The 27,534-nt window shown below is 43.9% G+C and overlaps 1 protein-coding gene across 1 annotated transcript in view; it reads right to left on the bottom strand.

Moving 5' to 3' along the window:
• Positions 1–12,690: 12,690 nt before the first annotated feature.
• Positions 12,691–27,534, bottom strand: part of lmo4a (LIM domain only 4a) — a 28,052-nt gene continuing 13,208 nt past the window's right edge. Inside the window, exons 2-5 of the mRNA XM_084036018.1 lie at positions 18,531–18,778; positions 17,713–17,809; positions 15,888–16,046; positions 12,691–14,054 (exon numbers count right to left, since the gene is read on the bottom strand). Coding sequence (XP_083892144.1) covers positions 14,046–14,054; positions 15,888–16,046; positions 17,713–17,809; positions 18,531–18,772 — 507 coding nt within the window. The 5' untranslated portion in view covers positions 18,773–18,778 and the 3' untranslated portion in view covers positions 12,691–14,045. The remainder of the gene's footprint in view (positions 14,055–15,887; positions 16,047–17,712; positions 17,810–18,530; positions 18,779–27,534) is intronic.

The following is a 27,534-nucleotide window of genomic DNA, read 5'->3' as shown; positions in this document are numbered from 1 at the left end:
GTGACATCACTCCGCCGCTGCCATAGCCTACTAGGAAGTATGACACGCTGCTGCTGCTGAGACATAAATCCTTAAAAATGCAAGGTTGGTTTTATTTCAAACATTCTATCAACACATATGTACATCGATAGTCTGCCGTTACAATGGATTTGCCCCGGGTGCACTGTGGAGTGGGCAAGACTGTTTTTAATGCCTGTCTAGCTAGGAACCGTTGACTTGCGCTAGTCATAGCATAAGCGAACTCGGCAACTAGAAGACCTGAATGAAATTTTTTGAAAACGTATCCAGATGTCTCAAACACACCGGCTCACTTGGAAAATAGGTCTTATGTCCAAAATTCCGAACTATCCCTTTAAGTACCTACCATACTAGGTTATCATTGAGCTACACCCCTGATATTTCATGTCTGGAGGCTATTAGTAACAGATATACACTGTAGAAATGTTGAAGGCAACAGGTGAGATAGTTTTCAAGATATTGCTGTTTAAAAATGGCTTTTCAGAGTATGATGCCAAAAACCGTCTAAACTTCCCTTCATTCAATGATGTTTCATGAGAAAACTGTTGACAGTAGAGACCTAATATTTTGGATTTGTCCTATTAACAAGTGTGTCTTTGTACTTGAATTTTTTCAGGACATTCTGAGATGGTCAGGTGGGAAGATTTTCAGAAATTTGATGAAATGACACGGAATGACCCAATTATCACCTCATCCAAATCAGTAGGCATGTGTTGTTTACACCCAATCTCCCAAATTCTGATTTTTGTCTCAGAATACTGCCCACCCTCCCCCTTCTCCATTTTCTTTTTACCTATAATGTCCCTAATACATTGTTGTACAGAAACCTCATGCGCCTTAGATGATAAACCTTTTGGACTTTAATGATCCATAGCGTTTTATTCCACTAAATACAAAACAACAAAAGTCAAAACTTTTCTCCATCCAGCACAGTGCAGCCTGTAGGGGGCAGTAGCAGGACTTAAGGTTTAGGTTTGTCTTTGTTTCACTCTTTGTGTGTGTGTGTGTGTGTGTGTGTGTGTGTGTGTGTGTGTGTGTGTGTGTGTGTGTGTGTGTGTGTGTTAGCGATGCTGGCCACCGGCTGCAACTCCTGCGTCAACAAATGACTCTAAAGCTATTCTCAGCACCACGTCCTCATTAAAACATTCCCCAAAGTGCCCCTCCATAAAACGCCCTTGTCTTCATGTTTAGGTGTCTAATTAGGGTCCTGGCCTCAGCCTCTGTCCTGGCTTGTGTGTCAATTTAATGAGGCAATTAGGGATATTAGCGAAATTGGATCTGGACTATCTAGACTATGGGACTATGGGACGATGGGACGATGGTGAGAATTGAGGGGAACTGGGCAGTGTGGTGCAGGCTGTGGGGGCAGTGGGAGGACAGGGAGGTAGGGTTGCACACATGTGTGACTCGACTCCAGGAATGACCAGCTGGAAAAACTAAAAAAATAAATACCCTTTCACACATACAGTAGTTCCCAGTTAATTACTGGGATAACCTTTCAGGCGGCACTCGTGATTTCCACTCGTCACACATTGAGGAACATTTCGTTTCCCCCCCATTTTACATGCCATGGCAAAGAATAGATGGGTAGTCCAGCAGATGGTGGTAATGCAACAGTTATGGATGCTGGTATTCATGTCTGCGGCTGTTTACTGCTGCCAATGTTATAATATATTTAACATTCAACAAGTCAAATCACCCACAAAAGCATTGGTGTAAATGTTCAATGGTAAACAGGTTGCAGATTCAGAGTCTTGTGATTGGTTCTCGTAAGGTCCCGATCATACAGAGAATCGTCTCAACAGGCACCGCCACTTCAAAAGGGCCTCTAGTACATTGTGGGTAACTCTACCACTGAGCTATCAGCAGAGTTAACACATTCATTTAATCAGTCAGATCTAGTAGTGCCCTTATGATGGAGCAGTCATATTATACGACTATTAACTTACGCATTCACACAGATTTGGCGACTGGAGCAGATCCGGGGGGTCATATCAATTCTGCCATGTTGATTGCAGGGTCATGTTAAGATAAATTATATCGCCGGGGGGGTTATGCATGAAGTGATCAGAGGTCCGAAAATCCCTCCGGTGGGTATTAAAATAAATAACGAACAGTCCCTAACTAGACAGACATGTCTGCAGAGCTGTGACATCTCTCTCTGGTTTCCTTACAGAGAGAAATATTTCAACACATAACCTCCCCAAAAAAGCAAATTGTCATTTTTTAAATGTTACATTTTTGCATAGATTAAACAAATGCGATTTAATGTGTCAATTAGTGAACTTAAGAGATCTCTATATGATAGCTGTTTCTGCTTCCAGTCTTTATGCTAAGCTAAGCTAGCTGGCTAGTTGGGTGGCTTCATATTTAGCAAACAGACGTGAGAGTGGTGAGAAAGTGAATCAGCGCATTTGCCAAGATGTTGAACAGTGTTTGTATCAACTCTGTTTCTTACATAGTTACCTCTCCATACAACTAAACTGGACTCTCATTCTCATTTCCAGGGAACGTTTACATTTTCAGTTTGAAAACGTTTTGAACGGTTTGAATGGTGTGAACGGTTTGTACACTCCTGCCATGGAGCATGTTTGCTGAGTGCATTATGCAGCCTATACATAAGTGTGTGACTTCCTTTGTTCAAAGGTTTTGACCTGGTGAAGACCCAAGCAGGATGGAAACATTAACGAAGCAATAAATTATGTCATGGAGTCGTGTGCAGGCTTTAAACGGTTCTCTAATGATGCTGCATGATGGCTGAACACCTACGTGATGTGTGTATTGTTCATCTTTCTAACAAATAACCAAATAACCAAGTGCTCTGAAGGCCTGTGAGCTAGTGTGAGGTGAACTGGGGGGGGTCCTGGTCTGCGTCAGTGACCGAGGTACAGTACGTGTCAGCGGGCCTCCATGCATGCAGGTTTTTGGTGTGAGAGCTGAACACTGCGCTGCAAATTGCATCTGTTCCTAATTACAGAGTGCTAATGAAGGCCTGTAGTCCTGGTGGGCCGACTGAAGACCAGCTCAGCACCTCGTCTCCAACTCCCAGAGGAGGAAGTGACAAAACACCGACACACAGTCACGGACAGTGAAACACAGGACTTAACGGTGATGAAGACAGAAATGGGCAGCAGCTGATGGTGGGCTCGTGGGGGGGGCAGCTGCAGACCTCTGGGTGTTGTTAATCCAGGCTGCAGGCGGATCTCCACCTCGACTCTAAATAGACTCGTAGGCAGTTGACAACAGCCAGTCGTAAGGTGGTTATAACTAAGGCTGGATCACAATAATATAATGACTGTATGGGCTACGCAGTCAGCGTATAGGTTGCCGTTTGATCGCCACTGTCATGCTATGAGGTCACCGAGGTCCAGACCTTGGTCATTATTTCATATATATATATATTTTAGAAATGAACGTGAAGTCATATCCAAACAGAGATGTGAGGATTCAGTGCATGTTTTAGAAAAGTACATACACACACGCACACAACAGGTCCCTCTGTATGTATTGAATTATAGATAATGAGTTGCGTGTGGTGTATAGCTTGGGTTGTGTTTGCAGGTGTCGTTTTGGCTCGTCCAGAAATGCAGTAAATAAGCTCCATTAACAGACAAAATTCTGGACCTCACTAAATACTAAACCCTGGCTACGGCCATGGCCACAGTCTATTGTTATTTCTGGAGTCTGGACGTCCCTCAGCCATCATGAGTTGGTCAGTGCACTGTCCACGGCTAATGTGACGTTATAATGAGGTGATTTGATTGGCCATGATTGAAGACAGCCTCGATCACACGTGCTTTTAATTATTCCTCTTTGTCCGATCCTCTTTTCCTACTGCTGAACCTTCCCTGCATTGGCAACACAAACAAGCCACTCATGACCACGGATTTAGACTTTAGTTTAAACTGTTAAAATAGGGTCCTCAAATTCTTTTTGTTTATGATGAAATGAATACATCCATTTCAATGAGATATTTGCACACCAAAAAAACAATTCGGGAAGGAATTGGAATGATGTGAATTTAAAAAGTTAAAAGGAATATTCCTCTTTTCTTCTTCTCCCTCTTTTTCTTTTCCTTCCTTTTTCATGACAGAATTTCCAGAAGTATCTGGAAGGTTTGCTGCGGGAGGTGGGGTGTAAAACTCAAGCAGAGACCCTTAATGTTGCTAATTCATTTACAGATTTAATTAGATGGATGTGAGCCCTTGCCGTTATGAAAACAGAGAGGAGAGAATGTTGCCAGCACTACAGGACTTTTTAATTACAACTCCACATCCCGCTTGCTGACGTCTGGGGAACCAGTTAATTAAAATCCTCATTATTTTACTTTTAATTAGTTCCCTCTCTTTTGTTTCCTTGTGCCATATGGCAATTTTCCATGGTCAAATCAACTTAATTGAGCTAATTAAGTTAATCAGTTTAATTATTCAAAGTCTGATTGGATGAAATTACAACCCCCCTCCTCCCTGCTTCAACTTCCATCTTACACACTCAGTTCACAGTGTATCCATTCCATATCACAGAAGGTGACGGGAGTCTGTGGGCCGCTCCGTTATGCTTTGACCTTCAGGAGGGTCGGCCAAGAAGGCAAATGTTTCCCTTTTAAGCGAAAGAGACTGCAGATCTCACAACTGCTGCACAAAGTCCTCATCACGAGTGGTCACATGACCAATGCCTTTATTGTCATTAGGTGCCTGATCTATAAATGTGCATAGCTGTGATTCTTTAGACATATAACTGGTTTGGCTTCTCAGAAGTGACGGGCCAGATCAGTGCCAGCATGTTTATAATATTTCATTCATATCATATTTTGGCATATTGTTCAGTTATTTATTCTTCTGATGATTACATTCATTGATTTCTGTAGTTCCTCCCACAGTCTAAAGATATGCAGGATGGGGATAGGTAAATTGGTGACTCTAAATTGCCCGTAGGTGTGAATGTGAGCGTGAATGGTTGTTTGTCTCTACATGTCGGCCCTGTGATAGACTGGTTACCTGTCCAGGGTGTACCCTGCCTTCACCCAATGACAGCTGGGATCGGCTCTAGCCCCCCCGTGACCCTGAATACAGGATAAGCGGTAGAAAATGGATGGATGGATGCATGGATTTCTGTAGTTGCTACTTTTCATTCTATTCAGATAAAAGCTTTCACGTTCACCATTATCCACTTATTTCTACATTTCTACTGCTCTCTTCATTTCTTTCTCATTCATTGTGTTCATCTAAATGACTACTATTCATACATTTGTGCCAATTAATCCCATCCATTGTATTCTGGTAAATGGGTCACTCTCATTGCATCATGGTCTAATGTGTCCTCATATTCATGTGCGTGATTATATTCTGCTAAGTGGTTTCACATACAGTGCATTGCAGTATTATTGCTTGGGTGTTCTTCAGAGCGATGCTGTTCCTTTGGCTGCTGACCGAAGCGTCCATACGTCATGCTTACACCTGGTGGTGGTTACTTGTTTTTATGTTCCTTACTCCTACTGCCTGATTCTATCCTGACGGCCGTGTCGGCTCAGATCAGGACCAGAATGACCATCGATGGTTTTGTGAGTCATAGAAGACGGAAAGCGACGCCGCTTCTGGGACACATCACAACGTCCTGACAGGAAGTCCAGCATGTTTGATTTTTTACTTTTATTCCATCACGGCCGCCACTTTGACCGATAGGAGCGATTTGTAAACAATGGTGAAGACAAAGAGGAATTCTGTTACTATGGCAACAACAGCCCTGCCTCTTTTATGTTTCCTCGAGGGACAATCACGACAGACAGAGTGAATGAAGAAAAAAGCTGAAGAGAGATAGCAGAGGCACTAAAGGTAGTGATGACATTACACCTTAAATGTGCCTTACACTTGCATTATCTCTACTGGCCATCGTATTATCACAGTAAACATTGTAAACATGAGTTTATGTCTCAATCTCTAGTTTCAAGTCTTCTTCAATCCAGCATGATGTTCAGCTTTAGGGGCGGGGCTACCCGCTACCTGATTGACAGGTCGCTACCACGCTACCAATGCAGTTAGCTACTAAGATGACTTTAACACTCAGCTGTAAAGTTGACCTTGAATCATGAAGCTAACTTTGTTAGCAGCTTCACACCAGAATCCACTGGATTCCAGATCTTACTGAGCGTTGCTGCTCTGCCACTTGAGTACATCAGACCCACCAGTCGCTCCTCCACAGTCAGAATATGGTCACTTGCTGCACTGGTTGCAAGAAAACCAAGATGGCGACAGCTTCAAAACTGTAGTCACCATGACTACGCCCACTTCTTACATACCGTCTGTGGTTGAAAGACGAGCAGCCATTTTGGGCGCAGGGACATTTACACCTGACCCCACATGACCCAACACTAATATACTGGAGTGTGGACAAGAAAGTTACAGGCATGTGGAAGAGCACTCGTGAGCAGTGTTCAAGATAAAGGGCCCTAGTTTCGTAGACCAGGCGCAGTCAGCATTCAGCGCACCTGCGCCACGGCGACGGGGTGTGTCCGCCTGGACTTTGCAAGTTTCGTGCACAGCGCAGTCTCGGCGAGGCTTTTTGCCACGAAACTTCCGCTACGCCAAGCTGAATCTGTGACGCCTCCCTCTGCTGCGCCGCCACACCCATCTTGGCGCAGGCGATCCACCAAACTGCCAAACTGACCGTGCGCAAGGCTGCGAGCGTCGAAACTCGCATTACGCCGGCTCCGCCACCCTGCGCCGCCCTGCGCTGCGCCACGAAACTAGGGCCCAAAGTGTCCACTGAGTAAATATTTGATGCATGTGGCACCAAAACAAAAAAACACAGTCATGATAATTGTTTAATTTTCACTTGCGTTAACCAATCACACTTCTTGTTAAATTTTTGTAGTTGATTATAATTTCATGTGTATTCTTGTTTTGCTTGTCTGCTAAGACAGTTTTTTTCTCCACTATGTGGTGCTGTATAAATAACAGCTGTTCATTTTCACAATTTCATCCAAACCAGAGTTGGTGGTGGTTGGAACAATGTAAAGAGCTAACCAAGACTGTTTTCATGAGCATTTTACAATCAGCCAGGTAAAAATGAAATGGATTCTGGGACATTGAGGATACATTTTTTGTTTTTGTTTTGTACATTAACAAATTACAATAATTGTAAAAATCCCTTACCCCTTTAATAGGTCTAAGTATTTTGAATCTGTGTATATTGTTTTGAGGAATGCAAAATCAATATTACTACTATAAACTATAATGTACTAAATTATACTCAATAAATTAAAAACAAAAACAACAATTTCTTCTGTCCACCAACACACTCTCTCTCAATGACACATTGAGAGAGATGCTAAATGCTGGGAAGGAGTCTAGACTCCGGAGGACCTGACTTAGAAGATCCGGTCCTACTGGATCCTTGACTGAGAAACAGCAGAGAGAACAACTGGAGCCGGGGTCCAGGTCCGGATCGTCTGTCTGGCTGCGACACGCATCACAGCAGCTTTACACATCTATCACATACATGTACATTGCTTGAGTAGAGTCCCTTCCCTGGAATAAAACTGCTTTCACTTTGACATGACAAAAGCAGTTTGACGTGCTCAGTGCTGATAGGAAATCAATTATTTACTGTCTGTGATCACAAAAAGCATAAGACAAATTCATTAGCAAATGCAAATTAATTTAATTGCAATTATCTCCATATCTTGATAAGCAAGCAGGGGGGTCTCCAAATCTCCCTCAACGCTGCAAGTTCCCTGCCACACTCGAACCAATCAAGCCTCATCTGCATATCATTAATTATCCTGACGAGTTCAAGAGCCAATTAGTAAGACAGCAAAGGTGAGGCCAATAAAAGTTTTTAGAGGGTATGACATAGATATACACCACCATGCACAAAGGAGGTTTCTGGTGTATAACAACATCTGTGAGCAATTAATGCAAGTTTGATTGTGGAATTTATTTTCTCTATTATCCTCAGTTATAATCAGCTTCAGTGTCCCAGAGTGACTTTTCTTCATTTCACGATATGAAGTCAAAGGGAAATAAACAAAGCTCCCTCGTTTCATTTTAGTAACCCCTCTAGTGTTGGGCAGGATGCTGGCGTCTAAGGCGGGCCCCCTCTAGTGTTGGGGCAGGATGTCGGTGTCTCATGCTAGCCCCCCTCTAGTGTTGGGCAGGATGCCAGTGTCTTAGGCGGACCTCCTCTAGTGTTGGGCAGGATACCGGTGTCTAAGGCGGACCCCCTCTAGTGTTGGGCAGGATGCCGGTGTCTAAGGCGGACCCCCTCTACTGTTGGGCAGGATACCGGTGTCTAAGGCGGACCCCCTCTAGTGTTGGGGCAGGATGCCGGTATCTTAGGCGGACCCCCTCTAGTGTTGGGGCAGGATGCCGGCATCAAAGTTGGGCCTCTGGAGGCCAGGCGGGAGACTGGCTTCGGAGGTGGGACCTCTCCGGGGTTCGGGCAGGAGGCCGGTGTCTAAGGCGAGACCACTCTGGAGTTCTTCCGGGTGTGTAGTCTATCTTATAACATATTTTCAGTCTTATACTTCCAACAGTTATATGACAAAATTAGACTTTCTTGACTTTTAAAATAATCTTTTAAAAATGCCAAACGTCATACGTATAAATCTTGGTACAACACGGGCTCAAAACCAATAGGGAAGGGACTTACCCTCTCTGTTGTTGTTGCTGTGCATCTCTGCCCCTCCCTCTCTTTGTCTAAACCCAAACAACCATGGCAGAGCCACGTTCTGCCCGAGGGGCATGTCACTGTCACCTCAGACTTGGCGTTCCCTCTTGTTGGGTCTCTGTGAATTATAGAGGACGGTCTAGACCTGCTTTATCTAAAGGTGCCATGATAACTTATGATTTTACACTTTAAAAAAAAAAAACATTGAATTCATCTGGATATAAGTTCAGTATCTATACCTATCACAATAACCTTCCAGAGAGAAACCATACCATACCTCTCGAGGTACGTGGGATTTGGGTGAAAATCAAGCCTTTACTTTAGTTGAACACAAATTTAAAGGTGTTCAGTCCACTATCGTCATTGATCAGTGATCTCAGGTAGCAACAAAACAAAAGCATTCTAGTCAATTCAGAAGCAACTTGGCATGACTCAGGTTTGGAGTCATGACTGAAAAAGCAGAGGAATGTGTTCCCCATCCATCAGTACGAAGGAGCACTTTGAAATGCTTCCATTCAAAGCCTCATTGTTGCTGTGAATGTGAAGCTAATTGGACGGACCATGTGAGAGAAGCTTCTGAGTTAATTTGAAGAGTCACAGCTGGCTTCTCATGTGTGCCTCTACTCGTCCCACTGGCTTCCATTCTGCTCTGCAGAAAGCCACACAGACACTGTGGAGAAGTAGCCAACCTAAAATTAGCCTGGAAGAAACCATCTCGTAGTTTCTGTGCCAACTGTACATATAAAAAAGGCCCATTTAAATACACGTTTCATGCCAAAAAAGCAATCAGGACAAACCAGAGTAGAGACCTTGGAAAGACTAGAGACCAGAAACATTTTTCAAAATGTCAAGTTTTAATTTAAATGGAGAATGGAGAAATATTAAACTTGTTTGCGTTTTGTGACTTTCCCCCTCAGATGGCTTCAGAGAGCACAAACTGCTGGCTGCCTGGTGCCCACAGGAAAAAGCTCCCTCCCTTTAATTAGACCAGCTCACCAGATTAGGCCTCATTAGGCTGCAACACTGGAGCGCAGCTAAAGCCCATACAGGCCTCCAGCGCATCCCACTTTAATTGCTTCTGCAATGGCTTCCACTCAGGCCTTTGAAATCCCATTCCTGTGGGTAATCAGCCATATTTGCCGGAGAACCGCCAGCATTCTTACTTAGTCCTCAGTCTGCATCGGCGACCTGTAACTACGCTCCCACTGTAGCTTCAGCCAGATAATTATCAACACTGACATGTTATCTGAGTAAAACAACTCTTCATATAGAAAAAACCCACAGAAAACATGATTCATACACTGTGGCATACAAAGAAACAGGATGTTCTTTTGCACTTTCAACATATCCTCCCCATTTTCTTCACTCATTCATAAACTATGAACAGATCAGTTTAAACGCTAAAAACCATAAGACCATACACTAAGTTGTAATGGTGTAGCGATGAGCCATAAACAGGCAAAGCTCCAGCTCAAGTGCAAGTCAGCCTAACTTGACTAAGATGGCGACTATCCCACTGCTTCTCTGCAAGAGCTGCCCTGTGTAGATAAGGCATTTACCTGGAGTAGTTAGGGGCAGGATAGCCCACAGGTCAGGGCACCAATCAGGTACCTAAGCGAGCCACTTAGCCAATGCTAGCGCCTAAATGCTACACAGGACAGGTCTTATATAGTAAAGCATTGGGATTCATAATAACACCCCTGAGCCTCACAATCACTTCCCATCAACTTCAACTTTACCAAAGAATAAGTAAACTAAATCTGCGATTTTTGGGCGAAAAATGATCATTTGTGAAATATTTTGCAAGAACATAGATTTATGTCAGTGTGGCTGTAAAATGTAAAGTATGAATGCTTTGATTCCCCATTTCTAGCAGCTTCCTGCTGTATCTTAGCAATGTCAGAGCGGAGACAAAATGTTGTCATGTCTGATAGAACCAACGGTCAAAGCAACGACAATATCCACGTTGTAATCGACCACCATTTTTCTTGAACATGCTGATGTTTAGCAGGTAATGTTTATAATGTTCACCATTAGTTTAGTTTAGACTGTTAGCATGCTAATGTTTGCTGCCATGCTAATTACTGTAGCACTAAATGCACAGTACGGTTGATTTTGCAGTTTTCAGATATTAAGTCATAAAGAATTTCACAAATACAAACTTTGACCTGATGATGCCACTAGAGGAAAATATGATTACCATTCACCCTGAGGGGAACAAAACCAAGATGTCAGGTGACGATGATGACGTCCATTTTCCAAAGCATACATTCCAGATTTAGACACAGATTATTTTAGTCCAGCGTGTTCATGCCAGTATAACATGTTCTTGTTATAATTAAAAGGTATAAATCCCTGATTGGGATGAATTGCATACTTCGTGCAAACGTTCAGCTTCCAGTTAATTCACATATTCACAGTGTTCTGAACTAAAGTGAAGACCTAATGGCTGCCTTCATCTTGAGGAAACCATCTCAAATCTGATGTAACGATGGAAACACGTGTTGCCTCATTGTGAATTCAGCAATAAGTACCATTTCTATTAGTGTTAACAGCGCCATGTCATACTTACAACTTTGTCACTTTCTATTGTTAATAGTGATAATGGTTGTATACTCACTTTTTCACAATACAGGCCCTTCTATAAAGGGGAAGCCATAAGACTTCTAATTAATTAAATGTATGCTAAAATCAAATAGTATAGGAGAAACTGCTGTGCTAATGCAATGTATGCTGTGGACATGGACATAACATTGAATTTATCAAGTAAAAAAAATGTTTAGTTTCTGCATTTCATGCATCATGCAACCCTTTTATACAATGGCAATAAAATAATATTAAACCTTGATGCATTGAGTTTGTATTAAGAAATGGAAATAAAGGTGTGTTTCTAACGAAGGCATGGTTCCCTCTCATTGAGGCAGAGGTGGGCAGTAAGTCACACATATGCAAGTCTCAACCTTCAAGTCTCAAACAAGTCTCGAGTCATTTTTGTGAGAGTGAAGTCAAGTCATGGCTTTGGTCAAGCAAGTCACAAGTCAAGTCACAAAATTATAATAGGCTGGAAGACAACCGTCTTAAAGTGCTGGACTTTTATTTGCAACAAATATTTCAATGCCGCAAAAAACATTGCATCAAAAAATGAACTGGAACAAGTATGACTTCTACGTCCATTACTCCGTCATTCTCTCTTTTATGTGACGATGAACCTTTAATGTAACTTAGTGTTTGTGTCATGATTAAGCATGTTTGCAAGAGAGAGACAGAATATGGATAACAATTAAGAGGCAGAATTTTTGAAATAAAGATGAGACTAATGCAAACAACATCATTAACACTTTTTAAACAGTTGTTTGACGTAGTGCAAAAAACACAACATAACTGTAGGGTGTGTATATATATAATTTATATTGTATGTATTCAGCTAGAGTCCTGTTTATGTTCTGTGTTTCTAGTGACTTGGCACCATATTAATGTCGCTGGTCAAATAGAGTTGGTAGAGCAGGCAAAAACAGGTTTTCTCTGGTCTCTACACCTATAAACTGGTCCTCCCTGAGCCTGTCAACTCCCAGAATGAGGAACACAAGCGACTCCTGCATGGTCTCTTTAGACAGCTGGAATTCAGGACCCCGGATGGGTTTGGGGCAATGCATATTGAATCCAGTGTTGTTGTCTGTCTGCAGTGATTCTAGTCTAAACCGCTGGAGTGATGAGTGCATCACTTGGTTAGATTGGTTGTCAGGTTCGCCCACATGCAACATCCGATTGGGGAAAATAAACATATTTTTAATAATTCACATATCAACCAAGACAGCAATGACTTGTCAAGTAATTTCATGCAAGTCTAAGTCAAGTCTCAAGTCATGGATAGCAAGTCAAAGTCAAGTCAAGGCTTTTATTACTGTTACTCAAGCAAGTCCCTAATCTGGTGACTTAAATCTGACATGGGTCAAGTCACTCGAGGTAAATAAATGCCTCAGCGATGATTCGAGAATATATGATGAACAAAATTTGAAGATTATGGGCTAGAACATCAAATATAACCAAGTCTGGTCCTTTATTTCATCAGTTTTGTACAAAGGTTGAGTACAGAGAATTGTGAAGCTACTTTTGTCTGAGATGGAATGTCAACATCAGAGGACGACTATCACCTCCAATCCATGGGGTTAAAACCAACCTGCAGCGAACATGCTGGTTGAATATTTGAAAGAGAATCACACAGAGAAGTAAATGTCATCATAGATAGTTGTCTTGTTCACGTGTCTGAACCTGCTGCTCATCGTCAGTAAAACCAAGAAGTTGATTGTTGATTGAAACACACAATCTTGTCGACATGAATGGAGCTGAGGTGGAGTAAGTGAACATCTGAATCACAAATAACCTGACATCACATATCTCCATTCTGTTGAAAAAAGCTCATAAAACGGCTGGATTTTTTAAGGAAACTAAAGAAGTTTTTGAAAACTTTGCGGAAGGAGCAATAGAAATCCTGCTGACTGGAAACATTACAAACTGTCGTGGGATGTTCAGGGTCCAGGACAGGAGCACTCTACAAACCACCAGAACATCATTGGCACCATCTACCACATATATTGGTGACGAGAGGTGCCTGCACAGAGCCCAAAGATATTAAAAGACAACTTACCCAGACCGCCTGTTCACCCTGCTGCTGTCTTGAAGAGATACACAAGGATCAGCTGAAGAACCAGCAGACCTCAGAGCAACTGAGAGACTCCAACATTAATCCTAAAACACACTATAAAAAGTTCTGTATTGTTCTTATGTAGCAAATTGGGACAACAAACTGAATTGTCCCCTGAATGTGCAACGCAATGACAATGAACTCAACCTTGAAACATCCAGTAGATGAAATCACGACTTCATACATATTTTCCTCAAACAAAAAGAAAAAATAGAGTGTGTGTGTGTGTGGTCTGTGTGACGTGGAAGTATATTTCACCTCCTGCAGGAATTCAATGCCCACTGTAACTGGCTGGCTGGGTAAAGGTGAAGGAATCATTCCATGGCAGTCTTCCTTTTTGACCCATTAGCCAGCTCATATCATTAATATTGCCACAGTTCACAATAGACACAACAGTCTACTGTACAAATACATTCCAACCAGCGTCAGCATCCGCGTCCCTCCAACAGATGAGTCCAGATTTCAACACAGTCCACACAGTTGACTCAAAGCAGCCAGTCCCTGTTTTTGTGTTGAGTTCTAAAGGCGGAGCAGGAATGACGACATCCAGACTGGAGGGCGACCAATGGCAGGATTTCTGGGTGGAGGAAGAGCGTGGAGGAGAGACAGAGGAGAGAGGTGGGGGACGAGGCACACGTTGGGTTTTCCATCCTCTTCCTCAGCAGACCTGCAAACGGTGGAGACAACAGGTTGGAAATGTTCAGTCCAGATTCACAGCTGCTATGAAATGCAATCTATTGGTTTCGTGTATGAATTTGAATGAACACATCTTGGTCTCACTGAAACAATGCAATTATAAACTTTGAAAGCCTAATTGTAGGCAACTGGTCTTGCTTTATTTTCTTGAAGTGAACAAGACTGAATGGAAATGAACATTTATTTGCGTTTTTTGTCAAAATGTCCAATCCAACCACTGCTGTGCTATTGATTTCTGTTGTAGTTGCATCAAGCTATAGCTATGTATGTGACCACAGTTTTAGGAATTCTGAATGACAGTATACTATATGAAGATTTCCACAATTTTTAGCGGTCAAGTTTAACCAACTCTTTACTTGATGATTGATTGATGCTTTTATTGTCTTGATTATGTCTAGCTGTTGGCTTGAACAAGGGCTCTCATTTTTGGATGAATGAGGATGAACATGTCATCTCTCCAAATTAATTCAAACACAGATGCTGCAGCCTAAACTTAATCTATTGTAGAGATATATGTGACTTCAGGTTTGATGTCATGGTAATGTTGCCGGGAGACAGTTGCATTTTTAAAAGGCAACAAATGAAAAATACAGATTTAACAATCTTATCACCTTGGTTACAATGTTACAGGTCCATTTAAGTACGGAATGGATTGTTCTGTATTACATTCAGAGACATAGGAGTAGAATGGACACTGTTTTCAGTGGTCATGTGATGAGTGCAAAAGATATGGTGACAAAACACGTCAGTGGGGTAGTAAAGTGATGTAACCAGGAAGAGAGAGGACAGTTATGGAGACAGATGACTGGTTAGCTAGGTAGCAGGTTAGACACTCATTGTCGGTACTAGTGAGTGGGGAAGGAGAGACACTTGTGGCGGTACTAGTGAGTGGGCAAGGAGAGACACTTGTGACGGTACTAGTGAGTGGGGAAGGAGAGACACTTGTGGCGGTACTAGTGAGTGGGGAAGGAGAGACACTTGTGGCGGTACTAGTGAGTGGGCAAGGAGAGACACTTGTGACGGTACTAGTGAGTGGGGAAGGAGAGACACTTGTGGCGGTACTAGTGAGTGGGGAAGGAGAGACACTTGTGACGGTACTAGTGAGTGGGGAAGGAGAGACACTTGTGGCGGTACTAGTGAGTGGGGAAGGAGAGACACTTGTGGCGGTACTAGTGAGTGGGGAAGGAGAGACACTTGTGGCGGTACTAGTGAGTGGCCAAGGAGAGACACTCAGAGGCGGTACTAGTGAGTGGGGAAGGAGAGACACTTGTGGCGGTACTAGTGAGTGGGGAAGGAGAGACACTCAGAGGCGGTACTAGTGAGTGGGGAAGGAGAGACACTCAGAGGCGGTACTAGTGAGTGGGGAAGGAGAGACACTTGTGGCGGTACTAGTGAGTGGGGAAGGAGAGACATTTGTGGCGGTACTAGTGAGTGGGATTTTATTTCTATTTTATAAAATAATGTGGGTGTGTCATCTTCATACATTTTACGTATTTTCACAGTCACAGTGACGTGTTAAATGATCAATAATCATAACATCATGTGTGTAAGTCATGCCATAATTCAAACAAAATTCAAAATGATTTGTCTCACACAGTTGATCGTACAAATTGTTTCTGAATTATGTTCCCATGGGAAGCACAGGAAGGGGCGGGGCTTAGCCTCTCTATGGCACAATCATCGTTGAAGATTTTTCATTTCTTTGTTTTGTGGAAACAACCTAATTCTCCAAATAGCCTTATTTTGTGTCCTCATTATAAAAAGTGTATAAAGAAATGTTGACTAGCATCACATGGCCTCTCACCTTCTGGTCGGACATCATGTTGTTGGCCTGCAGTGGAGTTGGATGTCCAGTGAGCAGCCCTCCTCCTGGCCGATCATGTTCACAGAAGATAGTCCCATTGACATAGTGAAAGCGATCACCAGGGACCAGGCGGTTCCTACAGGTCGCACAGGTAAAACACTGGCAAAACAAGTGAGAAATAGTATGATTATTGTCGGTGATTAGTTTTATTTGGTGAATTTCCTGTATTATTTTGATGACCCCTGCTGCTTGTGTCTTGGGTCAATTTGACTTGCTGTCTTTGTGGTTTTCCTAAATTTTTTTAGTCTTTTCAGCATTGTTCTGTTCCCTTTGTTTCATTAGTTTTCAATTCGGGAAATTCACCTCATTCACATATTCACATGGAGGAAACAGATGTCTCCTGTGTCTGTGGTCTCCCAGAGGTCTACAATAGTAGCTCACATTAGTCCAGAGACCAGACCAGACTATGTGGAGAAACCAGAGACTGTCTGTGGTCCCCCAGAGGTCTAGATAGTAGCTCACATTAGTCCAGAGACCAGACCAGACCAGACTATGTGGAGAAACCAGAGACTGTCTGTGGTTCCCCAGTGGTCTACGATAGTAGCTCACATTAGTCCAGAGACCAGACCAGACTATGTGGAGAAACCAGAGACTGTCTCTACTCCAAACAACAAGGTCTCTGCTGTATTTATGTCTAGATTACCTTATTTGATGGAACAGCTACGATGTTAGCATAGCCTAGCACCCATCAACCAGACTCCATTCAGAAAACAAGCATTTTAAAAGTAGTTAGCTTGTGGTCTGCAGACAGACCTAACAAAGCATGACTTCACACTTGTTACTGATCACCATCATTATGGAGTTATTTCAGCATCACAGATAAATAGTTTGCGGCAGCTGTGGTAAACCTGTGAATCCAGTTTGGCGAAATTCACCGAACATCTCGGGATGATGTCAGTCTTTTTCCTTTCTTCATATTCTTAGATTTGTATTTTGTGAACTGTGATTAAATCCATACACCTTAGGCTACCTGTTTGCATGATATTCTCATGCTTCATTTTCAGCTACAGCCATATTCTTTTTGTGCCTGTGGGATTGCACCTCAATCAAAAAGATAATACTTTTCACTACTTTCAGCCAAGCATCACTGGAATTGAACCCCATTTGCTTGCGCATTAGTCAGCGTTGCTAGCCACTGGGCTAGAACTTTTTCATTCAGTCTTATGCATTGACTCAGACAGCAGCTCCCACACCAACTGTCTCAGGCTGCTAAGGAGAACATCACTTGGATGAGCTAATTTTCTCCATAAGCACAACTTATTATCTCTAACTATAATGGCGTGAACTAGGAGGACCTCATTTCTCCTCAGTTGCCATGGTGACTCATAGTAACAGAGCTCCATTGATGATGGCTTTTTATAGTCAGCACAAATCAGGTAAACCTACTTTTTCAGAACAGCTATTCTGGAACCAAGTTTAGGAGTTCAAGGTTAGGTTCAGGGTCCAGGGTTAGGTTCAGAGTTGAGTTAGGTTCAGGGTCCAGGGTTAGGTTCAGGGTCCAGGGTTAGGTTCAGAGTTTGTTAGACCTGTTTTCTCGAATACACTCCTGCTCACTCACTTTTGGTTTTTGTTTTTCTATGAGTTTTTGTTATTAACTCGCCATTTGTTGAATCGCAGCTTCCTGGCATTCATTCTGGTCCTCTTTTGAGCTCCAAAAACATGATGATCATACATCATCAATGTATGATTAAGGTACTTTAAGTTATTATAAGATGAGCTTATGGAGAACAACTGTGGTAATGATACATTCCGTAATGACAGTTACCTTAAGGTGGTAAACGTTGCCTTGTGCTCGCATCACCATCTCACTAGCAGGTATCGACTGTCCACAGGCACTGCAGGCTCCACTGTGTCCAAACAGCCTGCACACAAAACCACAAGCGTGTCACTTCAACTACAGAACACCGTCGCATCAGCAGCTACATCAGCACTTTGCTGCGAAACAGAATTCACGTGATGCTGCTGAGATTCTTCACAAGGAACTGATCATTTCATGACCATCTGAAAAAACATCAAACTTCAAAAGGAGGGAAAACATTGTGTTAAGTGACAGGACGTAAACTGTTCTTTGTAAAGAAGCAAACTACAATGTTTTCACAGACAAGTCTAAAGAAAGTAGCCTACTTATTTTGATCAAAGGTAGATTTTAGGTGTCATTTTATGGGTGTTTTCACATCCAGTCCTCTTTAAAGGAAAGGATTATTTGATTTCAAAGCGAAATAGGATTGTTGGTTTTTCAGAAACCATAGTTAAATGTTTGTTCTAGTCTGGCTGACAGAGTGGGGCCACTGTGTTCATCCTTCCCCAGGCCTTTATTCTGTTCTTCTGATCTCCACGATCCACATGACCTTGATCAGCATCTGCAGTACGTCCCCCGATCCCAAACTGCTCGGTGATCGCCGCCACAATCTGTCCTTCACCTCTGCATCATAATAGTCTTCAGACAAGTTTTTTTGACAGACGAAAGCTTCAGAGTCTGTCAATGTGATTGGTCCTAATTATTTTTTAACAGACTCAGTGAGCAAAGGCCTTTAGTCTCTTTAATCAGACGCATGTTTCTGTCCACAGGCGAGCAGGACCCACCTGATGTAGTCGTTCTTGCAGAGGATCATGCCTCCTTTGCTGTAGCAGGTGCTGCTGTACTCGCCCAGCTGAGCGTGGCAGCAGGAACACTTGAGGCACCTCGTGTGCCAGTATCGTTCCATGGAGAAGAGCAGGAAGCGGTCCGCGATTCGACCGCCACATCCTGCACACACCCTGCTCGCTGTGCCTCCGCCACCGCCCATCACTGCCACGGTGGGCGCCTCCACCCTGCTGTTCACCATGGCAACCTGAAGACGGGGGATGGTAAGAAGAAATGTGAGAAGACTGGAGCAGGAAACAGTTATTTGCAATAATTCGGGTGGGAGAAAAAGTCGATACATAGTTTCACAATATTTTGTGTGAGAATATTGTGTCAGTACACAGATGCTAAGTAGCCTGGAACTCCTTCCAGAAGGATTTAAAGCTGCCAGACCTGATCCCAAAAAATGACTTTGATATGATCTTGAAGGACCTTAAAATAAACCTTTATTTTAAGGTCCTTTAAATAATTTGGACAATGTATGTGTATTTGATCTCTGGTCTTGTCTGTGTATTTAATCTTGTGTCTTGCTGTTTGTATGTCTTTGTATACTCGTTCTGACGTGTGCTGTTGCCTTCTTGGCCAGGTCACCCTTGTGAAAGAGATCTCCGATCTCAATGGGCTTGGTTAAATAAAGGTTAAATAAAATAAAATAAATTGATTGACAGGAAGTTGGTCAAAACAAAGGTGGCGTGTTGATCATTTGGTGCAATAATACTGGTTGAATTATTAGTAGGGTTGCAATAAAATACATCTATTTGCATAACAAGCATCAGTACGTAGCAAGGCTGTGTTCTCCCAGAGATCAAGCTGAGCTCAAAGAATCCAACGCCATCCTCTAGTGTGGAGTAAGAAATTGGAAATGGTTCATCCCAGCAGTACGACCCTGATGGACGAACTCTTCAGAGGAAACACCTGGAGGACTTTGTCAAGACAAGACTGTACACAAGCATCATACATGAAATCATCAACTCATAGAATCACTCATCATTTAACATTTTACTGATTCTCCAGTTCAGGTAAAGGGGCATGTTGCTCCACTAGAAACTCTCTGAGTGCACAGCAGGACCCGGACTCCAGAGGTGATTTTATAACATCACTGTTCTGATGGTAAGTTAGCTAAAACCACCTTGATATCAGCGCAGGGAGAAACCCCTCAGTCATAGATATGCGATCCCATCACCAGGAAAGGAGGAAATCTCCTGTGTTTTTATATACTTTTGCTTGAGTGCAGAAATATAATACACACACACACACACACACACACACACACACACACAATAAATAAATAAAAAGAATCAAATATGACGTCGGGCTCCATTTTAATCAGATAATGTTAGTTACAGTACCTCTTTATGGTCAACCGCAGCTGGTTACTAAGCAACGGGAGGGGCAAATGTAGATGGTAAATAGACCTGCATTCATAGTGCTTTTCTAGTCTTCCGGTCACTCAAAGTGAAATACACTACATGTAAACATTCACCCGTTCACACACAGAGAGGGGCAGTGGCGGCTCCAGAGATTTTCTGTTGCAGGTGCTATGGGGATGCTCAACACTTAAGAGAAGGTGCTTTGAATTTCGGGGCATTTCATTATGGCGGTTGCATCGGACCACCCTTGGTATATATAGCTACACACGCCCGCATTAACTATACTCGTTCCGCGACTATAAGCATATATGTAAAAGTATTCAACACAAGGGCTATACAACATACAACATACATCAAGGACGAAATTTTGATTTCAGAGGTGGGGAGGACACAAGTATTTTTAATAAAACTCTAACTCTTTCAGTTCACTGTGTTTTCTAGTAGTTCTTCTAGTTTTCTATTGCTACATTTAAGTTTTCTGTTCCCTTTTTTGGTTTGACTGGTTGTAACTCATGTAGCAAAACATTATCACCCAATTCTAATCCAATAGTAATAATAACAATAATAATAATACATTTTATTGATCAGATTATTGAGAGCTTTGTAAATGATGAGGAGGATCTTGAAGTGGATGTGCTGCTTTATTGGGAGCCAGTGAAGGTGTTGCAGGATGGGTGTAACGCATTTCTTTGAGTAACTTACACTTTGACTTCTAAAGAAGTCTCTTATGTCCACTTTTCTTTTTTTAGACATCCTGGCTGCGTCTAATTACCAAACACACACACACACACACACACACATACGCACACGGACACCGATTCAAACGTTAATGTAAATAAAACCTCTGATATTACAATCCTTCTAGCTGACGTGAACCAGGCAGTTTACAGTAGCGGACTCCTGTAGGACTCCTGACCGCAGACTAGCAGACCGGTGTGCAAGCAACATGGAGTGACAGTGGGGACAGCCAATCACACAAGTAACGGCAGAGCCAACCGAGGAGCTTGTGGGCGGTCTAGACTAAGGGAAACAGGCTTCAGCTTGAGCGGCCGTTTTCCGCTTGGTCCTAGTGCTTGACGCGTCTCTGTTTACTATAGCGTAACATTGTTTTTGGACCGTAAAAAGTGCACAGGACTAAAACGGCCTTTTGAAAAAGTGCAGGGGACATGTCCCCTGTGTCCCCCCCCAAATTAAGTCTGTGCATGACATTAAAATATAAATATAAAAAAATTACAGACATTTCTTGGGGGTGCTGGGTGTGGTGGAAATCAGTTTATGATCACCTGATGAGAAATAAGAATACAACTCCTAACAGCGCTTTTAGTAATTTATTCTATAAAGAGTCTAAAACAGGCCAGCAGTCGCTACGGACAGACTGTAAACAGACAAAGTCTAATAAGTCAAAGCCCTCGCAAACAGGGTGTCCAAGCGGACCGCATCATAGACATACAGCTTCAGGGCAAACTATCTGGCCAGATAGGGGCAGACTCCTTAAGAGTCTGACCAAGTCTTCAGTCTTGAGAAGGGCTTTTTATACAGTTGTTTGTGATGTGTCATCAGAAAGCATTGTTCTGTTGTTTGTGTAGACGGAGAACTTTGTCCAGAATGTGGTGTTTGAACCACTCATCAGTGTCCAGAGATCCATATTGACTTGCCAGCTGTGCTGGTGTCACAAGATGCATTTCACAACTCATGTAACACATGACATGACATAAGTGCAGAATACAGGTTACCTCATGACACACATGGAATAGTATGAGTTAAAACTACTCAAACTACTAATTATACTATAATGAACTACTAAATGAAAAATTCCCATCACACTGGGCGGGTGCTATGGCTATTATAGGGGGAGCTACAGCACCACCTAGCTCCCCCCTGGCGCCGCCACTGGAGAGGGGCTGAACACAAGGGTCCACCTGCCCATCTAAATCTAACATATTCACGCACACTCTCACACCGTTGGCACAGCCTGCGGGGGCAGTTGAGGCAGGGGGGGTTCAGTATCTTGCCCAAGGACTCTTTGGCATGGGGCCTGGTTCAATCCACGGCCCTCCAGGCTGAACCACCAATCTTCTGATTGGAGGATGACTCAGTCTACATCTGAGTCTACCATGCTCTGTAGACCAGACCGTCTCACTTCAGAGACCACTTGGTTCGGCCCTTATGGTCTTCAAAGGACTTTGCTGACATAGACCATGAAGGACGGGACATCTTTAGGATGAATGCTGAACTAGGACACAACTACACACAACCGTAATGGTATCACAGTTGTTTTACAACAAACAAATTCAAGGTTGTCCATCCATTGTCTACTGCTTTATCCTGTCGCGGGGGGGGGGGGGGGGGGGCTGGAGTCGATCCCAGTTGTCATTGGGCGCAGGCAGGGTTCACCTCGACAGGTAACCAGTCTATCACAGGGCTGACATGTAAAGACAGACAGGTAACCAGTCTATCACAGGGCTGACATGTAGAGACAGACAGGTAACCATTCTATCACAGGGCTGACATGTAGAGACAGACAGGTAACCAGTCTATCGCAGGGCTGACATGTAGAGACAGACAGGTAACCAGTCTATCACAGGGAGACATGTAGAGACAGACAGGTAACCAGTCTATCACAGGGATGACATGTAGAGACAGACAGGTAACCAGTCTATCACAGGGCTGACATGTAGAGACAGACAGGTAACCAGTCTATCACAGGGCTGACATGTAAAGACAGACAGGTAACCAGTCTATCACAGGGCTGACATGTAGAGACAGACAGGTAACCAGTCTATCACAGGGCTGACATGTAGAGACAGACAGGTAACCAGTCTATCACAGGGCTGACATGTAGAGACAGACAGGTAACCAGTCTATCTGACATGTAGAGACAGACAGGTAACCAGTCTATCATAGGGCTGACATGTAGAGACAGACAGGTAACCAGTCTATCACAGGGCCGACATGTAGAGACAGACAGGTAACCAGTCTATCACAGGGCTGACATGTAGAGACAGACAGGTAACCAGTCTATCACAGGGCCGACATGTAGAGACAGACAGGTAACCAGTCTATCACAGGGAGACATGTAGAGACAGACAGGTAACCAGTCTATCACAGGGAGACATGTAGAGACAGACAGGTAACCAGTCTATCACAGGGCTGACATGTAGAGACAGACAGGTAACCAGTCTATCACAGGGCTGACATGTAGAGACAGACAGGTAACCAGTCTATCACAGGGCTGACATGTAGAGACAGACAGGTAACCAGTCTATCACAGGGCTGACATGTAGAGACAGACAGGTAACCAGTCTATCACAGGGCTGACATGTAGAGACAGACAGGTAACCAGTCTATCTGACATGTAGAGACAGACAGGTAACCAGTCTATCTGACATGTAGAGACAGACAGGTAACCAGTCTATCACAGGGCTGACATGTAGAGACAGACAGGTAACCAGTCTATCACAGGGAGACATGTAGAGACAGACAGGTAACCAGTCTATCACAGGGCTGACATGTAGAGACAGACAGGTAACCAGTCTATCACAGGGCTGACATGTAGAGACAGACAGGTAACCAGTCTATCACAGGGAGACATGTAGAGACAGACAGGTAACCAGTCTATCACAGGGAGACATGTAGAGACAGACAGGTAACCAGTCTATCACAGGGAGACATGTAGAGACAGACAGGTAACCAGTCTATCACAGGGCTGACATGTAGAGACAGACAGGTAACCAGTCTATCACAGGGAGACATGTAGAGACAGACAGGTAACCAGTCTATCACAGGGAGACATGTAGAGACAGACAGGTAACCAGTCTATCACAGGGCTGACATGTAGAGACAGACAGGTAACCAGTCTATCACAGGGCTGACATGTAGAGACAGACAGGTAACCAGTCTATCACAGGGAGACATGTAGAGACAGACAGGTAACCAGTCTATCACAGGGCTGACATGTAGAGACAGACAGGTAACCAGTCTATCACAGGGCTGAAATGTAGAGACAGACAGGTAACCAGTCTATCACAGGGCTGACATGTAAAGACAGACAGGTAACCAGTCTATCACAGGGCTGACATGTAGAGACAGACAGGTAACCAGTCTATCACAGGGCTGACATGTAGAGACAGACAGGTAACCAGTCTATCACAGGGCTGACATGTAGAGACAGACAGGTAACCAGTCTATCACAGGGCTGACATGTAGAGACAGACAGGTAACCAGTCTATCACAGGGCTGACATGTAGAGACAGACAGGTAACCAGTCTATCACAGGGCTGACATGTAGAGACAGACAGGTAACCAGTCTATCACAGGGCTGACATGTAGAGACAGACAGGTAACCAGTCTATCACAGGGCTGACATGTAGAGACAGACAGGTAACCAGTCTATCTGACATGTAGAGACAGACAGGTAACCAGTCTATCATAGGGCTGACATGTAGAGACAGACAGGTAACCAGTCTATCACAGGGCCGACATGTAGAGACAGACAGGTAACCAGTCTATCACAGGGCTGACATGTAGAGACAGACAGGTAACCAGTCTATCACAGGGCCGACATGTAGAGACAGACAGGTAACCAGTCTATCACAGGGAGACATGTAGAGACAGACAGGTAACCAGTCTATCACAGGGAGACATGTAGAGACAGACAGGTAACCAGTCTATCACAGGGCTGACATGTAGAGACAGACAGGTAACCAGTCTATCACAGGGCTGACATGTAGAGACAGACAGGTAACCAGTCTATCTGACATGTAGAGACAGACAGGTAACCAGTCTATCTGACATGTAGAGACAGACAGGTAACCAGTCTATCACAGGGCTGACATGTAGAGACAGACAGGTAACCAGTCTATCACAGGGAGACATGTAGAGACAGACAGGTAACCAGTCTATCACAGGGCTGACATGTAGAGACAGACAGGAAACCAGTCTATCACATGGAGACATGTAGAGACAGACAGGTAACCAGTCTATCACAGGGAGACATGTAGAGACAGACAGGTAACCAGTCTATCACAGGGCTGACATGTAGAGACAGACAGGTAACCAGTCTATCACAGGGAGACATGTAGAGACAGACAGGTAACCAGTCTATCACAGGGAGACATGTAGAGACAGACAGGTAACCAGTCTATCACAGGGAGACATGTAGAGACAGACAGGTAACCAGTCTATCACAGGGCTGACATGTAGAGACAGACAGGTAACCAGTCTATCACAGGGAGACATGTAGAGACAGACAGGTAACCAGTCTATCACAGGGAGACATGTAGAGACAGACAGGTAACCAGTCTATCACAGGGAGACATGTAGAGACAGACAGGTAACCAGTCTATCACAGGGAGACATGTAGAGACAGACAGGTAACCAGTCTATCACAGGGAGACATGTAGAGACAGACAGGTAACCAGTCTATCACAGGGCTGACATGTAGAGACAGACAGGTAACCAGTCGATCACAGGGAGACATGTAGAGACAGACAGGTAACCAGTCTATCACAGGGCTGACATGTAGAGACAGACAGGTAACCAGTCTATCACAGGGAGACATGTAGAGACAGACAGGTAACCAGTCTATCACAGGGCTGACATGTAGAGACAGACAGGTAACCAGTCTATCACAGGGAGACATGTAGAGACAGATAGGTAACCAGTCTATCACAGGGAGACATGTAGAGACAGACAGGTAACCAGTCTATCACAGGGAGACATGTAGAGACAGACAGGTAACCAGTCTATCACAGGGCCGACATGGAGAGACAGACAGGTAACCAGTCTATCACAGGGCTGACGTGTAGAGACAGACAGGTAACCAGTCTATCACAGGGAGACATGTAGAGACAGACAGGTAACCAGTCTATCACAGGGCTGATGTGTAGAGACAGACAGGTAACCAGTCTATCACAGGGAGACATGTAGAGACAGACAGGTAACCAGTCTATCACAGGGCTGACATGTAGAGACAGACAGGTAACCAGTCTATCACAGGGAGACATGTAGAGACAGACAGGTAACCAGTCTATCACAGGGCTGACATGTAGAGACAGACAGGTAACCAGTCTATCACAGGGAGACATGTAGAGACAGACAGGTAACCAGTCTATCACAGGGCCGACATGGAGAGACAGACAGGTAACCAGTCTATCACAGGGCTGATGTGTAGAGACAGACAGGTAACCAGTCTATCACAGGGAGACATGTAGAGACAGACAGGTAACCAGTCTATCACAGGGCTGACATGTAGAGACAGACAGGTAACCAGTCTATCACAGGGCCGACATGGAGAGACAGACAGGTAACCAGTCTATCACAGGGCTGACGTGTAGAGACAGACAGGTAACCAGTCTATCACAGGGAGACATGTAGAGACAGACAGGTAACCAGTCTATCACAGGGAGACATGTAGAGACAGACAGGTAACCAGTCTATCACAGGGAGACATGTAGAGACAGACAGGTAACCAGTCTATCACAGGGAGACATGTAGAGACAGACAGGTAACCAGTCTATCACAGGGAGACATGTAGAGACAGACAGGTAACCAGTCTATCACAGGGAGACATGTAGAGACAGACAGGTAACCAGTCTATCACAGGGAGACATGTAGAGACAGACAGGTAACCAGTCTATCACAGGGCTGACATGTAGAGACAGACAGGTAACCAGTCGATCACAGGGAGACATGTAGAGACAGACAGGTAACCAGTCTATCACAGGGCTGACATGTAGAGACAGACAGGTAACCAGTCTATCACAGGGAGACATGTAGAGACAGACAGGTAACCAGTCTATCACAGGGCTGACATGTAGAGACAGACAGGTAACCAGTCTATCACAGGGAGACATGGAGAGACAGACAGGTAACCAGTCTATCACAGGGCTGACGTGTAGAGACAGACAGGTAACCAGTCTATCACAGGGAGACATGTAGAGACAGACAGGTAACCAGTCTATCACAGGGAGACATGTAGAGACAGACAGGTAACCAGTCTATCACAGGGAGACATGTAGAGACAGACAGGTAACCAGTCTATCACAGGGAGACATGTAGAGACAGACAGGTAACCAGTCTATCACAGGGAGACATGTAGAGACAGACAGGTAACCAGTCTATCACAGGGAGACATGTAGAGACAGACAGGTAACCAGTCTATCACAGGGCTGACATGTAGAGACAGACAGGTAACCAGTCGATCACAGGGAGACATGTAGAGACAGACAGGTAACCAGTCTATCACAGGGAGACATGTAGAGACAGACAGGTAACCAGTCTATCACAGGGCTGACATGTAGAGACAGACAGGTAACCAGTCTATCACAGGGAGACATGTAGAGACAGACAGGTAACCAGTCTATCACAGGGCTGACATGTAGAGACAGACAGGTAACCAGTCTATCACAGGGAGACATGTAGAGACAGACAGGTAACCAGTCTATCACAGGGCCGACATGGAGAGACAGACAGGTAACCAGTCTATCACAGGGCTGATGTGTAGAGACAGACAGGTAACCAGTCTATCACAGGGAGACATGTAGAGACAGACAGGTAACCAGTCTATCACAGGGCTGACATGTAGAGACAGACA

This window comes from Eutrigla gurnardus, assembly GCF_963514095.1.
Source record: "Eutrigla gurnardus genome assembly, chromosome: 19".
Taxonomy (NCBI): Eukaryota; Metazoa; Chordata; class Actinopteri; order Perciformes; family Triglidae; genus Eutrigla; species Eutrigla gurnardus.
This window is presented reverse-complemented; position numbering and strand designations above follow the sequence as displayed.